Raw genomic sequence first — 22,588 nt, 5'->3', positions numbered from 1 at the left:
CGTTTAAAGTCGGTTATGTCATTTGGGTCCAACTTTGTCCTCACTCTTCTCCTTCGTGCATCGCTTTTTTAGCACATTTCTAAACTTCTTTCTAAACCTTTTTTTTCCTTTTCTTTTTTTATCATTTCGAATATTCACATTTTTATTTTTTCTTTCGCTTAACTTTATGTCCATTTTCAAACACTTTAAAGGCTGTCGCGACAGAGGAATATCGCGGCATTTAGTGGTAAGTTATCGCTCGCCATTATAATAATGTGGATGTTTTTTCCCTCACAGCAGCGATTTTGTTTGTTTGTTTTAACAACCGAGAAACGAAAAATTCTGAGCAGCACACGTTATATGTTATATACCAAAATAAAAATAAAAAATAAATGTGCACCTTCGCATTAATTGCCCACAGCAGGTAAGTTTTTAAACATGAATATAAATCAAAAATGTGTATTGAAGCTCGGCTAACGTGCTGTTTTTGGCACCCGGGGCAATTAACCGCGTGCCCTCGCTTACAGCCCAATCTGCTCTTTGTGTATTGAAGGCCAGATAATGGGCATTATCGTAATGTAAATCTAAGGATGGCTGTTAAGTGTTTATCTGATTGCTTTGATCGGTGTTGGCCGGCCGGGCGCCCTGCAGTGGTCCCTGTCGGTAAGCACGTGGACAGTAACAGTAATAACAGCAGTCTGGGTGGGGAGGGGTGCTCATGCAGACTTGACACTGGCCGCAGCACATTAAAGAGACGACACAACTGCTGATTAACCACGTGCTTCTTGAGTAGTTGCCGGAGCGCGTGCTGCGGCTGTGCAGCGCAGTGTTTGTAGTTTAATATCCTAGCTATGAGTCAGAGTTTATTTACACTGTTGCATGTTTACACAGATAATGGCACTTCAATAAAACTCTTCTGCAACATTGTCACCGCTTATCAACTTCCAGCTGTTGCTTATCAGCTAACTGACAGCTACGTGAGCGACTGCTATTGTGTCCTTAAAAAGTAGTGCCACTGTAATGACATTAGCTGTTATTCCAACTTACTTTAATGTTAACTCTACGCTGCCTTGCTGCAGAGGACATCTATAGGTTTGTCTTTACACCAAATGTTATAGAACTAATTGCTAAAATTTTTACGCGGAATAAATCTGTTTGGTAGCTTAAGGGTGCTATCTAGTTAAGGTTAGCTAGGAAACAAAGCTGCCAACTAGCAAAACTTCAAATATAAGGGTACTATAAATGCCTCATAGACCTAGATTTACAGGTTGTAAGTAGTTTGTTTGTCTTCCATAAACTCCACATTTTGCAAACTGATGTTAGTTTTTGGCCATACTTGGATGAGGGGGCAGTATTTAGTCATCAGCTAATGCTAGCTAGTTCGGTTAGCAAGCTCTGCTCATTAACTGTGCTGGTGCAATGGACAGACTCACATGTTTACTTATAGGTGCTTAGTAACAGACTAATAAAATATCAGAATTTCACTTACCACAAGGGAAACACCACCTTTGTGAACTGTTTGTAGGACTGCTACACAGCCAGTAATATTATTTCTCAAATAAGTGGATTAAAATGTTCCAAAAGGCACAAACAGCACAGGATCCTGGAATGCCACAGTTCAGTGAACCTCCAATTAGAGGAGGTCACGTCCCTAATCCAAGTATCCAGATGGACCATTGTCCAGTTATAAAATAACAGCGTTACTATAGATTATTTATTAAAGGGGGAACTGTCCATAAGAGGCAAACAAATGTTTGTTGTATCAGGTTGTATAAAAGCTCCTTTTTAAAGCTCCGAAGGTTGCTTTTTAGCATGGAGTCTATGGGGAATGACTTGCTTTTGAGGCAGTTCATCTAATGGTCTCAAGTGGCCATTAGATGAACTGCAGTTTTTTTAGCATCTCCACTTCTTCTCCGTCTCAGAGGTTGTCACTTTATATCTCCCCAGAAAATCATTGTGACCTCTTTTTAAATTTCCCCACCCTTGAAGGCACTCGTATATATTAGAGATCATCTAAAAGTTACAATAAACAGCATGTTCATTGGAGGTAAAGTGGTTTAGGTTGCCTTTGATATGTGCTAAAAGCACCTTGTGAGCAGGCTGTGAAACCAGGCAGTAGCAAAGAAACCGTGGGTTTTCTCAGCACAATTCACTTTACTGATGGTTGACTGGAGCATGCGACTACAAGACAAAGAAGACTGTCCCTGGCTTCAACTTATCACCCCCCTCCTTTCATTCAGGGAGACGTAAGCCCCCCTGTCCATGTGGGGCCTGCCATTATAACACAGTATCTTCTCAAACTGCTCACGTAGGCTTGTATGGCTATGAGCCAACTGGATGCACAGCACCGACAGCTGTGTTCAGAAACCAGACGATATCCAGACAGCAGTCAGGCTGAACTTTAATGTTGGGCATTTAATGTGAAGCCGCCAGTTGTATATAAATAAATGTGTAAGAGTAGGCAATAACACATTCAGACTTTTGGGCCCCATGCTTTAAACCTCGCAATGAGAAATGTATGAAAACTTCTTTTTGAGTTTTGATGTTGATTTTAAATGTTTTGTCCTCTCCCTCTTTGCCTTTGTTGTCTCTGCACACTTAGACAGAGCCTGGCTTCCGTACACAAAGCCATGAGTGGGCTGCCGGCCATACCACAGGGAAGCTGGGATAGATGGACTCCAGACTGGAAGTTACCACACAGATTCTCCAGGGCCATTCCTGTGACCAGCAGCACAAGCATTACATTGATAATGCCATCTTACCTGTAGACAAAATGAGCATCAATCTAACTTGTGTAGCAGCAGCTGGTTTAACATCCAAGTTAAGTTATCTTCAAAGACTAATCCAAGACAAGTTATCCATCTCCCAATCTGTTTTTAAGAGCAGCCAGATGATTATGCCATATTGAGATTTTAGCAGATGTTGCTTTTAAACTCTACTTTTTAAACTTAACTGCATGTATATCGACTGTTTTCAGTCTTTTTAAATAATAGAACTGAACAAATAAAGCAGGACAGTCATTATGCCCAGGCCGAAGGGAGGAACGAGTCTGGCACCTGAGAATGTTTACGAGTTCCCCGCGGATATGGGGGAGGCTCAGTCTCTTCAGTTGCAAAGGAAATGCATAGAAACAACATCCCCATTGAGCAAATATATCGAAGCTGAGCACCAGGAAGCAGGGCTCTTCTCTCTGTCTCCATTGGACGCCTCGCTGGAAGCCACGCTTGACCTCCAGAAGAAAAGAAGAAAGAAATGTCGAGCCTGCACTCCTTGTCTCCGCAAAGAGAATTGCGGTACCTGCGCAAACTGTTTGAACCGTAAGACGGGCAAACAGATTTGCAAGCTGCGCAAATGTGAACAGCTGAAGAAGAGGCGGGACGAGTGGGAAGTGGTTGAGGTACTGAAACGCTTGCAATCTCATACAAACCGTTAGCACTTCCAACCCATCAAATTCTGATGCTTGGTCAGGACCTATAGGATTAGCTTAGTGTGCAAGGACTGTCTGAAAAGGAAGCTGAAAGCCAGTGTCATTACTGTTGTAGGTAACTAAAGAAATGGAAGGATGGTAAATGTGTTGATAGGAAGGAATGTTTAAACCCAAACCAAGAGTTTTTTTTCTTAACCCAACCTAACTTAACCTAACTGTGACAGAAAGAGCCAAGTCAGGGCAGAATTTGACTTCCTGCCTTCTGGTTGGAAGTCATTTGATGATGCAATTAGATGAATGACCGTTGTTATTCACCATCATCTTTCAAAACTGCATTCTGAAGCCTTACCCAGCATGTAAATAAAAGATTTTACAGGAGTAAATAGTAAGGAAAAAGGATTCCTAATCAAGCATCAGTATATGACAAGTTGGGAGTGAAAACATCTTGTCTCTTAAATTGAGTTATCGTAATACTGCTTATACCGTAGATTTAGAATACCAGAAGTATCAACGTGCTTTGTGTAAAATGTTTTTTTTTCTTCCTAAAGGCAGGCTGAAAAAACCTGACCACAACAGTAAAATTATGGGCAAATTATCATACAAATATTATCATATCGATTAACATCCATCCATTTCAGTGCATTTCATGGGAACGTTCGTTCATAGGACATCAAGTAAAGCACAAAAACTGTTTTTCTTTTGTTTGCCTGAGAGTGTTTGCTGATTGTCTGCCTAAAATACACCAACATCATTAGATTGCAAACTTCCATTAGAGGCTTTTCACACTGCAACTTGTTCTGCTTTTTAGCCAGAGAAGCACAAAAGAGCGAGCATTTATTACAGATCATTACATGATCACAAATGTCTTCTTAGTGATGTCCGTTCAGACGGATAGAAGGAAGCTTTGCTGGACTATAAAGGGACGGACAGTTGCATGCGTCATATATGGAGAGTTCATGTTAAATTAGTTACTTTAGAGGAAAAATTCCTCACAATGTGAGTCACAATGTGCAAATCAACCTCAAATGACCCAGATATCTCGATGTACTACATTTTATAAAGTGATGCAATGCACTGTATTGTAACAAACAAAACAAACTGCTTGGTAGAAAAAATTCCAAAGCATTTATTTGCAAAAATTTGGACAAATTATATATATTTTTTTAATTTTAGAAGTAAAAAGAACAACTCCTGGACAACAGCCCCACTGGAAACTATTCTATTGGAACTAAATTGCTCACTCTGTTTTGAGTAGTCAGAAAAGTAGATAGATCTTTATCTACTTTAAATGTAGTTCCACAGTGGGAGTGTATATATGTTGTGTGTGATACTGATGGGTAATGTTGAAACCATCAAGGTTTTGCAAGTGTTGCAGTTTACATGAATATTCTCCGTAAGATAAGGCAGTGAAAAAGTCAACAAGACAGTTGAGCAGACCGAGTGGACTAACTGTGACGGTTACCCAAGATTCCGGCAGTTGCCTGTGCTTTGTCCTTTGACCTCTTGAGGTTTTCAAATGAGGGTGGGGGTTAACCTTGGGCCGTTTTTTCTATTTGTGTGTGCGTGGGGGTGCATGTGTGTGTAAAGAAAGAGAGAGACAGAGTGCGGTGTTTTAAAAGTGCTCACTTGTGTGTGTTAATGGAAGTGCGCGCGTGGGACTATGTGTGTTTTTACATGCACCAACATCTTAACCCAGGGGGATGGGCCGTAAAGTCAAGTAAGAGGAGGACGGGAAGATGCAGTAAATGGTCAGCAGTATTGGAGGGGGAGAAGCAGGAAAAACCTGAATAGGCTGCAAAAGCATGACCAAGGAAGGAAAACACACTGCGTCAAAACAAGCACCTTGAACTTTTTGAAATTTTCCCAACAAATATGCCTAGAAAGACAATTGGATTTGTTTTCATATGCTTTAAGATCATTATGAGAGAGAAGAATTTGCACACTAAAATAATAGAATTAAAAATTATCATATATTGCACAAGCAACAGTTTTGGAATGATAGCACCCCACTGATAATAACCAGGTTCCTATAGACTGTAATCTGCTTGACATGCTTCCATTTGCGCATACAAAACTCTCTGTGATGGGATTTTTGCTGTTGTTTTGGCTCATACTATTCTATCAGTCTCTTATATGTGTCAATATAAAAGTAATGTAAATAACACACCGCAGACAGTTTGTCTAGGAGTTTAAACTGACAATCAAAATCTAGAGGAAAAGGTATGATGTTTGCTTAGCCACAAACACAAAATAATGGTTACTATCAGCACTCTGCTGGCCTGTCCTGTCTTGTCTGTTAAATGGCTTCTGAAGTGGCAGCAACAACCCATGAACAAAAACCATGCAACACAGCAGCTGAGCATGAAAACAGACAAATGACTCAGTGTTTTATGATGCCACTGTTTGGAGAAAAAAGTGCATGCCTTTGAGACAAAGATATGACGGGAAACTTTTTAAACTTTATATCTGAGCATAGCATCATGGTCAGATACGATCTTACTACAGGCAGACAACAAAGTCAGGATCATCCCACAATTCCAGCAGAACAGCTGAGCTAAAGCTTAGCTGAGATCCTTATGCATTCTACTAGCAAATATTACATAGGGTGCACAATTTAATTTAGCTGACCTCCTGTTACTGTGCACTGTGGAAAAGTCATACTACAAAAGTGTCTCATACCATTCACATCCTTGCTAACAATGAATTTTACCATGTACGTTAAACTGACAGAGAAATAACTTTGGTTGAGAAGTTTATCTATTTGTCTTTTAGGGCAATAGAAGTCTATATGTGCCATTTCTCTAAATTCTCTCACACTTATTGTTCAACCACCCGTTTCACTAATTTACTCTGCCTGTATTTTCTGAGCCGCACTAGTGACTGTAAACATGCATATATTGATCTGTGCTTTGGTCAGTCCATTTTGGTCCAGACTGATGGATTTCAGCAGCCAGTGGATGGATTGTTAAGTTTTTAGTGCGCACTTATTAGGTCATATAAGTACTGTTTCAATGTTGAATTAAACATCACTATTTGAAACCTGTTAATACAAGTTCAAATAGTGAGATCAGTCTGTGTAAACGTAATCTCTGGCAGCTAAAAGCTCAGACTTCAGACAGCTCTAAACACTGTTTCAGACATTTTTTCTGCTTACTGGAGCACCACCTCCATGCTGCTCCAGTACAGTTGCACATACAGTTGTGGTCATGATTTTGCATACATACACTTTGCATACACTCATCATGGTAACTAATGTCTTGGTATTTTTTTTTTAAATGATTTCTTTCAACTGTTCTTTCTCCAGGGTGGAATCATTATACAGCGCACATCTTTACTGACCTTAAATAATAAAAATTGGGCACACAAGTTTGGATTTATTTGGGATTTTTTCTAATCCACACAGGACATACAAGCTTAAATATATAAATTTAATGTTTCTGGCATAATTCTGGCTGGATATTTGACCTCTTTTCCTTGAAGAACTGCTAGGGTTCCTTTAAATTGTTTGGTTTCCTTGCACAGACTTTACTTTTTAGAACAAAACACAAATTTTTCAGTTGTGTTGAGGTTGGGGCTTTAGGAAGGGGTTCCACAAGCTTAATTTTAGCATGTTTTAATGTGTGTTTGGGATGATTGTCCCATGACGTTCAAGTATGTTCAACTTGCAACCATCCAGCTGTGCATTTGAGGCAAAGTATTTGGAGATAGTCCTCCTTCTTTATTATTCCAACCACTGTACCACTGGCAGCAAAATAGCGCCTGAGCATGATGCTACCACCACCATACCTGACGTTGGTACGGTGTTCTTAGTTTTGAAAGCTTTACTTTTACTCCTCTAAACATTAGTGTTGTCATTATGATCTTTGCCTCATCTGACCCTAAAACCTTTCTCCAGAAGGCGTTTGGCGTTTGGCAAATTTGCAGGTGTCCACATGGGCAATGTGGACACCTGCAAATTTTAGTTAAGCCTTGAAGATGTAGATTTTGGAGCATTGCCTTCTTTCTTGGTCAGCTTCCTCTCAGTCCATGATGAATGTAAAACTCGCTTCACTATGAACAGTCTTGAGTTAATGGCAGGCTTGTGCCTTCATTAATGTTTCCTGGGTTGTTGATAAACATCCTTACTAGTTTCCTGTCAGAGTGACAGTTTGGGTCTTCTTTCAGACCTTGGCAAAGTGACAGGTTCACTGATCCATGTCTTTAGCCAGTAGTGTAGTTCAAAAAATACTTTTGTGCACCCACAAAATTCAAGATAGAGTAAATCAATAAAATCAATAAATTCTTGTCTTTCTTTAAAGCATTAAAAATGTATGCTGGACATTTTCCACCCTGGAAAATGAACAGTTTAGAAATCATTAAAAGCCACAAAAATCTTGATGTTGTGGTGTAATCATTTGCATATTTCTTTCCTAGTCACTGCATTGTAAAACTGTGACTTTCCCTCTAAAGATCAGCGTGTCGACATTAGCATTGCAACTCAAAGCTCAGCCTAACAGAGCTGCTAGAAGGACTAGACTCGTTAAAAAATGCATGTGTGTAAAACTGGAACCAGATCTTATTGATCGTGGGGGTATGCATTATTGAAAGTGTCAAATGTCAGCGAGTAAACAAAGTGTATATGTAGCATGAATTAGGAGGTACTACCAGTTTGTGTTTACATTTTTCAGTACTTTTAGCTACTCCTTTATTTCTGCATGTTGGCACAGATTTTCTACCAGATGCCATTCCTGGCATAATCCTCCCATTATCCAGGATTGGGACCAGTACAAGGGTTACACTAGGTGGTGACCAGAGATGAGCAGTAACGCGTTACTGTAATCTGATTACTTTTTTCAAGTAACGAGTAAAGTAAGGGATTACTATTGCAAAAACGTTAATTAGATTACCGTTACTTTTCCGTAGGAACGCTGCGTTACTGCGTTACTAAATCCGTGATTTTTTGCGAGAATGTCTCACGACAGTGACGTAAGCGAGTGCGCCGTTAGTGACAACAGCTGTGTGCAGATCAACAATGGATCACATATCGATTGTGGGAGAGAGTATGAGCGTGCAGCGTTTAAAGCGTGGAAGTACTGACCTTACTTTGAGTTTGACTCCATAAAAAGTGACAAAAACATTAGCGTCCATCGTGCGTGGGAAGAAAACTTCTTTTTACAGCGAAAAAACCCCCTAAACTTCCGAGCAAGCACCGAGTGCGCAATGACGTAATGGGAAATTCACAGAGAAACTCGCGGATTCTTCAACTGACCGCGGCACACCTGCACCAGGGTAAACCTCCGCCTACCGCAGTCCTGCTTTACAGGTGAAAATAGAGCAACAGGACCGCTGAGTCTTTGATGTGATTTATTTTCTGCTGTGTTTTACTTGCATCTATTTGAAAGACTGAGTGTAAACACAAAAAATATTTTATTTTATGTGCTGGAATGTGTAGAAAATAGGTTTAAATGTTAAACTAATTTATTCAAGTCAGAGAATGTTGCATATAATTAAATTTTTGCTTGATGCATAAAGTTAAAAGATTAAAACTGATAAAACAAGTTAAAAAAAGAGATTTTTCCATTTGATTACATTTTGTATGATGGATTATGTAGAAAAAGTAGAATTGGGCTGAAAGATCTATCGCTCTATCACCTCTTCAGGTTGTAAATCGTGTTTTTAAAAAGTAACTAAGTAATTAATTACTTTTGAAAATAAGTAATCAGTAAAGTAACGGGATTACTTTTTTGGGGAAGTAATCAGTAATTAGTTACTGATTACTTTTTTCAAGTAACTTGACCAACACTGGTGGTGACCCCTTGACACTAAAGATACACTAGCTTGTGACCCTGTGTGTAAGGATAATGTGTTGACTGCTACATAGAAGAGCCACAGTTATATGGTTTATATTTCTTCATTTTTCGCCAAGACAGCAACACTGCAAGGGCCAAGATTCCATGTAGCCTTCAAAGCTATAAGGATATGCAGTGTTTTCCACAGATTCATTCAAAAATGATCTCTTCTGGAGGCTCAGAAGATGTGCAAAAGATGTGGCCATCCATTCATCATTCATTCGTCAGTATCCCTCCCCCGCAGTCCCTCTATCTCTGCCCTCTATCCTCTGTATGGATGCAGCAGCTGAGTTCCTGACTGGCTGCGAACCGCATCCTTCATTCTCTCCCGCGAAACTGCAGCTCACTGTTGCATGTGGATAATGTGCTTTAAAGGCTTTCTTTCCCTTTTAAACCCCTCGAGACAGGTGACTGTTATTGTTCATGTGACTGAAGTAGAGGATTAGGGTTCATAGAAGGATGTGGAGCATACAGAGCTGGGGTGCCTAGCCCAATCAATGCTATTAATTAGACTTTGTCTAATTGCAGGCCAGCTCTGCCCTCCACCTGCAACCTCGTGAAATTTAGACAACACACAACCAGAGGAGCTTTAATGAGCCTCTCTGTGGTCTGTCTGTGAAATAAGTGTGTTTGTGTGAGTTGGTCCAAGTCTGGGAAGACTCTAATTGCAGGTGGCAGCGAGAGGCAGGACCTGTGTGAATGAAGCAAAGTTAAATGAAGGCATGTATAGTTTGGGATTATGGCACTGTCTGGGGCTGTGATTATGCTCTGTCAGCGACTACCAGGTGTCTGCTGGAGGATGGTAAAAAAGACTAAAGGGGGGAGGAAGGTTTGGTGTTTGGAGAGATGTGGTGGATTATCTTCTTCCTCTTCATTGTTTAAGGAAACATCCATCCAATTCAGTCAAAGCTTGGCACCATATAGCAGAGGATGAACTTCTTTACAGCTCTGCTAATATTTCTACTTCTACTGTAATCAATGCTTTTGCTTTGTTCTCTATAGGCGTTTTCTTTATTCCAACCCACAGAAACAGATTCCATCATCTACTATCTGTCTCACCACGCTTACTCGTATTCCTGCCTTTACTAATACACCTTGTGCTACCTACTGCTGGCTAAAGTGCGTCTCCTATGCTGGCCTACCTGTAACGAAGCAAATTAAAGCCAAGCAGCCACTCGCGCTGTCCAGCTTGCGACCAACACCACTCTGCTCTGACATAAACACACACATTCATCTACACACGTGGCCCCCCATCTGACGTAAGCAGAGGGGATTTCCCGTGCCATACGAGTGCGCAAACACTACAAAATGCTGTGTCACCGTGTGGCTGCCTCGCCTCGCCTCGCCTCACCGCGCCGCGCCGCCCTTCAGCTCCCTCTCTGCCTTTTTCTCTCGACTCTCCCTCCATCTCTGCCCACCTCTCGCTGTCTGTCCATTTTCACCAGGCTGCCTGAACTTTCGCTCGCTTTGTCGCGTCTTTGCACAGTTTTCTAATCCATCAGCTGCCTTTTTTCTTTTCCCCACCACTTTCTCATATCATTGCAGAAATACATCGCTGCCCTCTTCTTCTTTTTAATCGTTGCTTAACTTCCCGTTTCATATAAAGTTGATTGGTGAAAGTGCATTCTGGTTGCGGTATCCGATCGCTGATTTAGACCGAACAGTTCCCACACACGCACTCTCCGATCCTGTTGGTTTTCGGAGATGATGTTCAGGACTCGTGCTGATGTCGAGTTTAAAAAGATCCAATCCAGAGATGATCTTTCATACTCAGAATATAAACATTATGAGCGCAGGCCTTCGAAATATGCTCGGCGTGTCTTTTACACAGAGACCGTAAAAAGGAAACGCAAGTTCCTGGCAGCCCTTTAAGCTCATGTTTGCATGCGAACACAGTTGCAGGTGATGATTTGCGATGCTCTTACAGGAGCGCACAACAGCATCGCTTTTAACAACAGCACTTCTCTTGCTTTGAGTCAGCACACTGGGCTTTGCTGTGTAATTTTGCCCATCAGAGCGGGGGTGTCTGCTGTCTCCGAGAGTGTTTGTGTGTGTGAGAGTGTGTGTGTGGGTGCATGCATGCGTGCACTGTGCAGTCCAGTCCACTTATTGCAGGCAGCCCTGACACAGATGGTGCTCGGCAATACCACATACCAGAGGCATTGTTTAGGGAAGGCCAGTTTCAGGAGATAATTGACAGGCATAGAGAGGACCCATCCCCCCCACATCACATACACGTATACACACACACACACACAGCCAGACACACACACACACACAGCCAGACACACACCTCCCGCCCACCTTCACTTTGTTTCTTTATGTCGGCCATTCTTATATGGTGCTGCACACACACAAACACACACATGAAAACGCAGACCCTTTCTTTTTTTTTTGACCTGCTCTTATTTTTTCTCTCTCACTCCGATCTCTCCCCTCTCTCCCTCTCTCACCACCCTCACACGCTCTCCTTCGGTTTCACCCTAGCAGCAGCCCAGCCGGGCCTCTGATTGGTGGACGTGCTGCCTTTGTGTGCTATCTCTAGTGTGACGTCTCTCCGGCGAGCTGTGTATATGTGTGTGTGTGCATTTATCACGAGTGTATATGTTTGTATAGAAATAGAGAAGGGGGAGGGGGTGGTCGAGGGGACATTCACAGAAAGAGAAGAGAGAGAGAGAGAGAGAAATATCAGCAGGAAGGAAAGAGCGATAGCGATCGTTTAGAAAAAAAATCCCTCTTGTATGTGTGTGTATGTGTGTATGCATATGAATGTGTGTGTGTGCGGTAGACCTATTGGCATACGAGCAGGAGCGAGAGAGAGAGGGAGGGAGGGAGGACGGGGGTAGAGCAAGAGAATAAGTGAGAGAGAGGGAGAGAGAACGTGCGTACGAGGGCTCATGTAAAGCCAGAATAAAAACACAAGATGGCTTCCTGAATGGGCTGCTGCAACACAGACGGGAGAGAGAGAGACCGAGAGACCGAGAAAGAGGAGTGGAGCGATAGAGAACGAGAGAAAGAGAGAGAGAAGAAAGAGAGCGAGAGAGAGAGATAGGGCTGAAGGAGAGAGAGAGAGAGAGGGAGCCGGAGTCTTCTGATGGGGATTCGGCCAGCGGACGGAGGAGTACAAACCGAGGCAGCTCAGAGGCTTGGAGGGTAAATATTCATCACTCCAGACTATTTTAGGATTGATAGGTGGGTGGGTGGGGGCGTGGAGTGGTGTGGTGGGGGTGGGGGGGATTTGGGGTGGGGGGTGGGGGGGTATCGGAGGTTGGCGGGACTCTACTCGAGACACAACACACAATTTAACATTGGGGTCGTGTAGACAAGAAGGTTTTTTCTTTGGGGGGGGTTGCTATTGTTTTCCAATAATAATAATGATCAGCCCTGCTTTGATCTACCATTTCCATCTATTCCATGCCTCTCTCACTTAACCCGTCCACTTTGGATTCTTTCACCTTAAGATTAAAAGGGGGGGGGGTTGCTGACATCAGATGATCAGACATATATATATATTAGAAAGGTTGCACCAAGTCGGGATACAGACATTACATAATTCTATAACTGAAATCGAATCTATTTTGCGTCTCTCATTCGCTGTCCCGGCAGCAGAGGGAAGTGCCGGCTCACTGTTTGAGCAGAAATCAAAGAAAACAGATTTGCGCTTTTTGATGGTCGCTGAGGTTGACAGGAATGGGATGAAGAGACTGCGGATGGCAGAGCCCGTGTGCCGTTGTGCACAGCTGTAAAGGTGGCACATTAATGCTCAATGATGAGTCTTTTTGAACAGGCCCTTGTCGCATTATTCTATTGATTCTTATTCTTCCCCTCCCTCTCTCCCTCCGTCCCTCTCTCTCTCTCTCTCTCTCTCTGCCCCCCCAATCCCTGTTCTGTTGAATGACTGTAAAGGTGGAATATTTGGACGACAACGGTCAAGGCTGCTTGGGAAGCCCAGAACTGGCAGCTGAGGTAAGAGATGACACTTGATGGGTGGGTTTGAAATAGTGTTTGTGCCCATGTCTGTCGTCTGCGTCTATGCATAATCTCTGCCTGTGAGGTGTTAATGTCACGGTTAGTCAGCCCAGTGATCACTTCCTCTTCTCAGTCTGTCTGTATCTGTTTGCCTGTTCTTTAAAAAACAACAACAAAAAAAACTTGATTACGCATGTGTGTAAGAATTGCTTTAACCAGTGTAACTGTTACACAGCTGTGACTGTCCTCGCTCTGTCGCTGGTATGTCATACGCTCCTCTCCCCGGCGGATGCCGCGTTATCCCTCGTATCATCTCTAAGTGGAATATAGTTGTGCCAGATCCCTCGTCTCGTCTTCACACCCGGTCTTTGCCGCCTGGGAACTGACTCTGTTTAATACAGTTGCTCTGAGTTTATCTCTGAGGCGCGCCAAGTTAAAGCGCCCTTACTGATGAAGTGGCGGCATCCTCAGTTTAAAGCGTCCCACGCTGCCCGCTGATTGGTGCCAGAGCAAGGCATGTGTAGATACAAGAGGCCGGGGAAAGGAGGAGGGGAGGAGGAGGAGGAGGAGGAGGAACTCTGCGCGTTGGCTCATGAGCTGGGGAGGCCGTCCTGCTTCTCCTAGGTTCTGGAGTCAAATGAGGTAAAGGGAGTAAAAGTTAGTGGGTCACGCATGCGTACACGCAGTTGATTGTCGGGCGTAGTAACCTGTGGCGTGTCGCTGCTGAGTGCTGCTGTTGCCTCAGCTCGCCGGTCCGGGGCACACTCGTCTGTTTATGTGGAAAGGCATGTGGACGGGCGGCGTGCGAAGTTTCATAAAGGAATTTACTGAACATCAAACAATTGTCTGAGTTCTAAGAATCTTGTGAAGTCCTCTCCCAAAAGGGGAAAAAGACAGCTTTGATCTGACTTCTGTCACGTGCGCCGAGAGCGACCTGAAATCCTAGATGAGCGAAATAGATTCACCTCCACATCTGCAGTGATATATGTCAGTGAGTTTCAAATGTCATAAATAGGGTTAGCATGGTTCTATGGTCTACTTTAGCTTACCTCTAAGCTGCTTTAATCCCAATCCATATGTGGGCAGGCTCTTTATCTGCAAGGTATATACGACCATCTGGTTTAAAGGGGGAATATAATCTTTTTTGTGTTTAACAAGTTTCTCTGCCTTTATAGTTGTCCTGAGCTCCTGTTTGCAGAGGGTCATGGTTGCCGTGCGTATCCTGGGTGGAGTGTTTATCTCGACCAAGATCTGTTTCCTTGTCAAACATTTCCCTGGTCGCACACAGGCAAACACAGTCTACACCCAACAGACCGAGGGCACCATTTTAGAAAACTAAAATAAGCAGTTACAGAGTATCATTAGGCATGTACAGCCCCAAGAACATTAAACAAAATGGTTTAAAGTGAGTTTGACAGCAAGTTTGTTTTTCTGCTGTTCAGGAAGCAAAGCTGAATTGAGAGGTGTACCACAGTGGGTTACAGACAGACAGACTGCGCTCGTGTGATTTCTTTCTTTTCTTTTTCTTTTTTTTTTCCACGCCTATGCACAGGATTTCCTCTTTATGCACGAGGCGAACTTCACACAGGTGGGAAACGAGTCAGAGACAGAGTAGAAACCCTGACGCTGCTGTGTACGTGATGGCACATGGAATGTTTATTAATCACTCGTCGAGCTTTGGAATCCCCGGCCTCATCGGCAAAGGGTTAATACTGACCTAGTTTCCGTGGCAACACTGAATGTCTGATGACATCATTGCTTTAATTTTAGCTGGTGTTTGGCGTCCAAGATTGGTCACGTGACCAGCTAGCCGGCACCACATGTGCGTATTGTGTGTGTGTTTGTGTAGTAAGTGGTTTGGTGTATAGTACAAACTCAGGAAGTGGAGGGTTTGACATCACCTCTTCCATTCAGTGTTAGCTTTCGATGTATTTACTGTTCTGTGAGGTTTCCACTCAGTCAGTAAAGAAGTGCAGCTAATGGTTTATTCAAATTTGTGTAAACTGTGACTGTGAAGAATTCCCGTAGTTGGTAGACTGGCCTACTTTGAACAGATCTTTCTTGTTGATGCTTTATTTTGGGCATTTGTTATGTTATGTAACAATATTAGTTTTTTTTTCCAAGAAATGAAAGATGCATCTTGACTTCCTGAAAATACAAACTGTATTATGGGAAGTAAAGACTATTTAAACAAAACTACCAAATGGGTTAATAATAACATAGCTTCTGCAATCAAATGCACATTATTGTGAAACAAGCCACTCCTCCTTTCTTTGTGTTTTGCCAGACTTTGTATTATTTTTTTTTTTAAAGCGGTCTTTAAAAATGCAATAGTTCTCCAGAATTTCAGAAAGGGTTTGTTTGGACAGAGGCTGCTTTTTCACTTATTTTTTCAGCATAAAAAAGGTTGAACCAGTATTATATCTAGTTAGAAAGAGCACATTTTAAATTGTTTGTAGGCGGTTTGTTACAAGCAGCCTGTCACAATATGACCCAATTTGTTCACATTTTGTGAGTTGAATCTATAAAAAATGTCGAGGATAGCACAGTTTGACAGGGAAAAAATAGTATTTTTGTACCAATAGCAGATTCCCAAGAGCCATCAGCCAAAGGGAAGGAAAAAAATCCAGCAAAGACCTGACACAAGACCTGAGAGATGCATCTAGTCCTGAAATATCTTGTAAAATAATAAATCCAACTTTTTCACACCGTCAATATGGATACAGGAGGTCAGGAGAAAGGTACAGCAGTGAGCGTCTACTTTATCTGTAAAACACGTTAGAGGCTCTGTCATGGTTTGAGGCTGCATTTCAGTCAGCAGTGTTAGGGATCTTGTCAAAATTGATCATAATATGAGCACAGAAAAGTACGTTTTATTTTTAATCCACCATGCAATACTCTCTGCAGACAATTACAATGATCCCAAACACACTGCCAATGCAGTAAAAGCATACCTGGATAGAAAGACACATAATGGAAGTAGAACACAAAAAGTAGAAACATCCATAAAAGTGATCTGAATGTCATTCAAGAAACCTGGAGAACTATTCCTGAAGACTACTTAAAGAAATGATAAGAAAGCTAGAAGCAAGAAAGAATAAAGATGGCCATACCAAATATTGACTGTTAAGCTTTTAACAACCTCAGTTTTAGGGAACTTTTGAGATGGATACCTCATGAGTAAAACCTCTTTCTGAACGTTCTGAATTAGACAGCGAGCTTGAAGCAAGTTTTCATCAAAACAAGCTGGACACATAGCACTGTGCAGCACATAGACTGTCTACAAAAAGACAGATAAATAATTACCCAGTGTACAGTCCGCATAATCATTTGACACACCTGTGGTCTGACACTGAGGACAGGCTGCTTCAGAAATCACTTTAGATTAGGGCTGGACCATATCATACCATTCACGGTAATACGGTATAATGTTGGGCAACGATAAGAAAATGAAATATCGTGATAGAATATGGGTAAAACGCGCATGTGCAGTGCCTTTGTTTTCATACGCACATGGCGGAAAAAGCATGGCGGCGACGGAGAATGAGAAGGGCGAAAGCGGATCGTTGAATGAAACAGATGAACCAGAATTGGTTTGTAAAAATGCTGCAACTTCAGTGGTGTGGAACTGGTTTAGCTTTCGTCCGTCAGATACACAACAAAGCACTATTTTTGGTAGAGCATGCTAGCGGACCGTCGTTATTACCGTGTTTTTTGGAAAATACGGCACACTTAAAATCAATCAATTGATTTTTCTGAAAATCGACAGTGCGCCTTATAATCCCGTGTGCCTTATGTATGAATTCTGGTTGTGTTTACTGACCTCGAAACGATTTTATGTGCACGGCGCTCGAAAATCTGTCAAATGTTTTAGTACGACTTTGCTAAGCTACGAAGCCGCACCGCTTGATGGATTGTCGGAGCATTACGGCTATATTAGGCAGGCGCCTCGCGGAGTGATGCGTACTGTGCTTCAACATAATGTTACCGTATTGTGTGTGTATAACCTCTTTTTAAGTTTTGTGGATATTATACATGGTTATACTGAGGATATGTTGGCCAATTTCCACTGGGAATGCCTTTTGGTTAAACTGTCAGTAAGGAATTTGCATTTGCACTGTTAATTTTTATATAATTCTAATGCACATAAAAAAACAGCTGCTTGTTTAAGTGAAAATCATTGATGGGTTTTTTTTTTTTTTTTTTTTTTTTTGCACTAATAAAGTTGTGGAGTTGTAAAGTATTTTGTCTAGTGTCAATTATATCGTCAGTTATATTGTTATCGCAAATTTTCAAATGTATATCGTGATAAATATTTTTGGTCATATCGCCCTGCTCTACTTTAGATGCACTGGTTGAAAAGTAAATGTTCGCCGAGATTGTAAAAGAAAAAGCACTCCCAGGATTTCAAAACATCACATCTCATAGGTCCTTGTGGAATTTGATGTGACATTTTAATTTATACAGTCACCAATAATTGCCTCACTTGTATGCAGTCATTAAGGACTTGCAAAACCCTGAACTGTTGTCATGTTTCATTTCTAATTAATGACAATTAGCAGACATTTCTCTCGGCACTGCCTCGCTGTGCTGCTTTGGGTTTCTGTTACTAGTGACCAAACCTGGCGGGGGCCTGGATTGGTATCCTGCGAGCGCGATGAGTTGTGGTCGGTGGCATCGTTGGTGGTGTCTGATGTTAGAGCGAGGTCATCAGCCGCACGGTGCCGCAGTTAATAAAAAATGAATGGAGGGAGAAGGGGGAGGAGTCATCAGCTGTTGCTTGAGCTCGAACTCTCGCCTCTCTGGCGGCTGCACCCAGTTTAAACAATCCTGAATCCCACTGCTGCCAGACGCTGCCAGGTTTTATGTAATACAGCCCAACAGCTGTGGGAGTTTTCATGCCATAGTATCAAAACACACACACGAAAAAGGACGATATTAAAGAACAAAGTCTATAACTGGAAACATACAAGAAAAGCACCGCATCTTCCCAGTTTCCAGTAGTTATCTGTTATGAGCCCAGCTTTCACTGGAATGATTAAAAATGCACGCTGAACCTTCACGTGTGTTGATATAGACCATCAGCAAACACAGTGAAGGCTTTCTTGTTTTGCCACGGTCGAACACTGGCCCTTTAAGTCTGGCTACGCCTGACTTGAACATATGGGAAGCTAATCTTAGCCCGAGTCCTGAGAGAGAGACAAGGCTGGCAACCAGCCACCGTGCAGGGGCTGAGGCAGGTTTCTGTTGCTTTATGTCTTTCTCGCTCTCGAGTCTTAAAAATTAATATTGCAACCCAAAAGTCATTACCAAGCCTCTCAGTCAGTGTTTCACCTGTCAGAACACACTCTGCCCATCTTTACTGCTGCGTTCTGTTAATGATTACATCACTGTCCAAACAAATCTGACCACTCAGCTCTTTTTCAGCACTTGGCATACAAAAGGCGAGCAGGTAGCGGTACGCAGTGTTCTTTCACAGGTTCAAACCGTTCTGAACTCACTTGTTTTTCATTCATTTCCCTTCACCCTGTTTGTCTCAGGTCCAAAAACTTTCTGATAACACATTCTGTTCTGCTCATTGATCCTGCTGTTGTTCAAATCCTGAAGCACAAAGAGCTGTCTCTTAAAAACAGCCCCCCCTTCCCCTTCCTCTTCTTTTTGTGGCTCCACCCTGCTTAACAGCCTCTTACCCGGCACCACCTTTCCCAATTTTTTTCCTCCTCTCCTCCTTCGCAAGCCACTCCTCCATTTCTCTTTGTGAGGAATAGCGAGGGGTGGGGTTTGACGGGGGATAGGCGGGTAGGCCTTCCCCCAGCTGGGCAATTCGTGTTGACTTGCACGTGCCAAATGTCAGGAGGTATGACTCAGACTTGATATACACTACGCTGTGGTGCAATCTACACCTAAACATACCCTGAACTTAACACCGTCCTGGCTGAGTGGGGGTTTGGCACGAGTGTGTTTGGACACCAAGCTGAAACAAAGAGAGAAAAACGGCCAAACAGACAGGTGCACAGATGAAATTAGGTGATGCCTGAAAATGAACAATAGGTAAAGAGTCTTGTTGCTCAAGTTACAGTTACAGATGCAGTTACACATACTCAAACAGGCAGTTTTCTCATTACTGTTTTTATGTGTTTTTCAGAAAACCAGTTATGACTAAAAAAAACTAAACCCACACGCTCACGCACACACACACACACACACACACACACACACACACACACACACACACACACACACACACACACACACACACACACACACTTTTGTAGATTGTATTGTAAAAAATGACTAAAGTACATGGAAAATAGTGTAGTGTTTTGAATCATAAGAGAAGCATTAGAATATACATACAGGACTTATTATGTAAATAAAAGTTCACATAAATTCTCCATATGTTGCTGTACCTGTTCTCTGTCTCTAGATAGAAAGGATACAGAACACATTTAAAAGTCTCCCCTCCAAAATATGTTATGATTACAACCTTGGTGCTAAATATAATGTGCCCTATGGTCTCTGGCCCCTCCCCACCAATAAACCCAGTGACCCTCAGTGGACTGTGTGCATACTAGTGTGTACTCTGTGTGTGTGTGTGTGGAGAGAGTGGAGAGAGCTCATTAAAGCATGCCTCTGCATTTGTTGACAGTGTGTGTGCATGCACTGGAGCGTCTGTGTGCATGTGAGCAGTTTGGAGGGGGGGCAGGAAGTGAAAGATAAAGAGATGTGGAGCAAAAAAAAAAGAGAAAGGGAAGGAGGGGGGTACACACAGTGTGTCAGATCCGATGACCTTGATGCCATTAGAATGAGGGACAATGTGTGTACTGGGGATGGGGGCGCACAGAGGTGGATAGAGGAAATGGAATCAGCTGACAGGAAGTGATGTTAGGAGAGGCAAAGGACCCTTGTGTCATGCTCCTGTGAGTTTGGTCACTGCTGGAAACAAATGTTTTTTTAAAGCACGTCTAACAGTGAAATCGCAAGAATTCAACTCCCGGACTGCCTGAAAAGCAAACATTTTGTTCTCTGTCGGTATGCTTCATTCACATACACCTCCCACTAGCGAGGTGCTGGCAAAAAAAAAGTAAATTGAAAAGCTCGTTTCACTGTTTGAGGGTTCTGTGTCAGGACTTCGTTGAAAAGAAGAGGATGACTCAAGCTTTACTCATAAGCGAGCACACACACTGCTGAGGATGGACTTTTGTTGTCAGTCATCCCTCCTACAACCTAGACCTTTCCTCCGTGCTGCTGAGAAAAAGAGCGAGAGCCTGAGAACTGAGAGGGAGAGAGAGAGATGAGGGCGTGCAGTAACTCATCTTGGATGATAAATGTGACTACACCGTGAAATGAAGTGATCGATGAGGAGTCTTTGTTACCTCTCCTGTGTGTCTCTCAATGCCGAATTACAGGTTTACCGTAAGTGCGATTTCATTTTCACTTAAATGTCAAGCTGCGTGGATTGTTGTTGTCATTTCAAATATCAGGTAACCTCGATGACTCAAAAGTTCGCTAAAGGCACGACTGCCCTGCACTTCTAACGTTCTCTTTCACCGCGCTACAGTTGTGCTCACGAGGTGACTTCACACCAGCTCTGTTGAACAAACCTGAATGGCAGCATTGGAATCCACGAATCGCACGCCAGCATCTTAAAGCGACAACGCGCTTTTCTGCCATTGATGCTTCGCTTCGGTAGATTTCTATTCCTTTTGTCAGAGATGGCCAGTCCGATGGTGGTGAAGAAATTTTGAGCAATGTCTTATGTGAAATGACACCGATGTAAGCTGATATGAGTCATCAAAGAAGACATGTGCTTGAATCAAGAGCACTCTTACTGTAAATTACTCGTGCCTTCTGACATGGAGCAAACTGTTTCAGCTTACATGCTGTATTTACAGTGTGGGCACATCATGTGTCGGAAACAGCTGAATCCCTTCCCTCATGTTGGTGTTTTGGTCAAACAGCGTTTCTTTGTTTTACTCAGCTGTGGACAGTGACAGAGTCAGGCAGAGTTCATGTTTATTAAGTTCTCTTTCATCCTCTTTGCCTCGCTCTCCAAATTTTGGATATAAACTATGGAAGTGCTAACTTCACATAAGACGGGACTGTTTAAGGAGCCTGTTGTGTTCGGGAGATGTCTAAAATGAGGAAGTGTGCGTACAGAACAGATTCAGGGATTAAGCCAAATGCTGAGCGAGAAACGCTGTGTCACTACAGTCGGGGGAGTGAGCGAGTGAACACCAGCCAGCCGGGTGAATAAAAAGAGCGTGCTTTCTGAGCTTCAGTTTTTTTGGTGTGGTTTTGGTGATGGTGGGCATGTGCTCGGGATGACACGCGCCCACCCAGTGGTGGAGGCAAGCGTCCTGGTGGGAGACACTGATGACGATGATGGTGACGGTACAGCTACGTCACCGCCACATGTGTTTCCTACCTCTCTCGCTCACTATACTCTCCCTTCCCACTCATTGGCCCTCCCTGGTCACGTGACCTTAATGCTCTACTTCTCCTTCCCCTTCCTTTTTAGACGGCTCGGGCTGTGTTTCTCTTTGGGATTGACGCTCATCTGTGTGTGTACATATGAAATTGTGCGGCAACAACGAGACAGACAGTGTGTGCAATTTTATAGCACCAGAGAGCGAGCGCGTGAGAAAAGTGTTGGAACGGTAATGCAATAAGCTATGCTGGATGGAGGCAAAAAGCTCGGGAAACAAAACAGTAGAGACGAATTGAGAAAGAGAGAGAGAGAGAGACAGGCAAAGGCAGATTGAAGATGCCAGAGAAAATGAGAGACCAGGAGAGACAGGGAAAGCCAAAGGAAGTGAAGCAGGGAAGGGCTACAGAAGTTAATCCAGCCACAGTGCAGTGTAGCTCACACATGCTCAGTAATATAAGAGAAAAACACTACGCAGGAGCTGACAGCGATCTGCATGAGGGAGACGGCCATAATACCCAACCTCCTCCTCCTCTTCCTGGTTAAATCTTCTCCAAAACTCCAGCAATGTAGGAGCGAAGAGAGGACCGCAGAGCCGGTCACCCAGAGGCGATGACGGCGTTCATAATGATAATGCCAGTGACAGCAAGGAAAGGCGACAATGGTGAGGAATGGGAGAACGTTGTCACACGCTGGCGGACGGGTAGGACAGAAGCCATCGATGAACTGTGATTAGTCGGCTCCTCGCGGTCTTCATTCGGCAGCAACCTCCTGACCCTTTTTCTGTTTGTGCCACTCTCGTACCTCTGGTTACAGAATCAGTATCACACGAACAGCTGATCAACTCTGCACGTTTCAACAGTGTACTCCACAGATTTCCCTCTTCCTATCTCCACTCTGTTCCTCTTGCTCACCGATGTTGAAGAGTCGTGCCCTTCTCACTCTCCATTGCCCAAT

The 22,588-nt window shown here is 43.0% G+C and overlaps 1 protein-coding gene across 3 annotated transcripts in view; it reads left to right on the top strand.

Moving 5' to 3' along the window:
- The first annotated feature begins 26 nt into the window (after positions 1-26).
- Positions 27-22,588, top strand: part of tet3 (tet methylcytosine dioxygenase 3) — a 49,911-nt gene continuing 27,349 nt past the window's right edge. Inside the window, exons 1-3 of one of the 3 annotated variants that reach the window (XM_040050040.1) lie at positions 27-226; positions 2,582-3,376; positions 13,141-13,200. In XM_040050040.1, coding sequence (XP_039905974.1) covers positions 3,002-3,376; positions 13,141-13,200 — 435 coding nt within the window. In that variant the 5' untranslated portion in view covers positions 27-226; positions 2,582-3,001. Of the gene's footprint in view, positions 227-2,581; positions 3,377-12,095; positions 12,388-13,140; positions 13,201-17,452; positions 20,620-22,588 lie in introns of those variants that run through there. The other 2 variants (XM_040050043.1, XM_040050041.1) reach the window with 2 other exon arrangements.

The sequence above is a fragment of the Simochromis diagramma genome, unplaced genomic scaffold (assembly GCF_900408965.1).
Source record: "Simochromis diagramma unplaced genomic scaffold, fSimDia1.1 OVJJ01000159.1, whole genome shotgun sequence".
In the NCBI taxonomy this organism is placed as follows: Eukaryota; Metazoa; Chordata; class Actinopteri; order Cichliformes; family Cichlidae; genus Simochromis; species Simochromis diagramma.
This window is presented reverse-complemented; position numbering and strand designations above follow the sequence as displayed.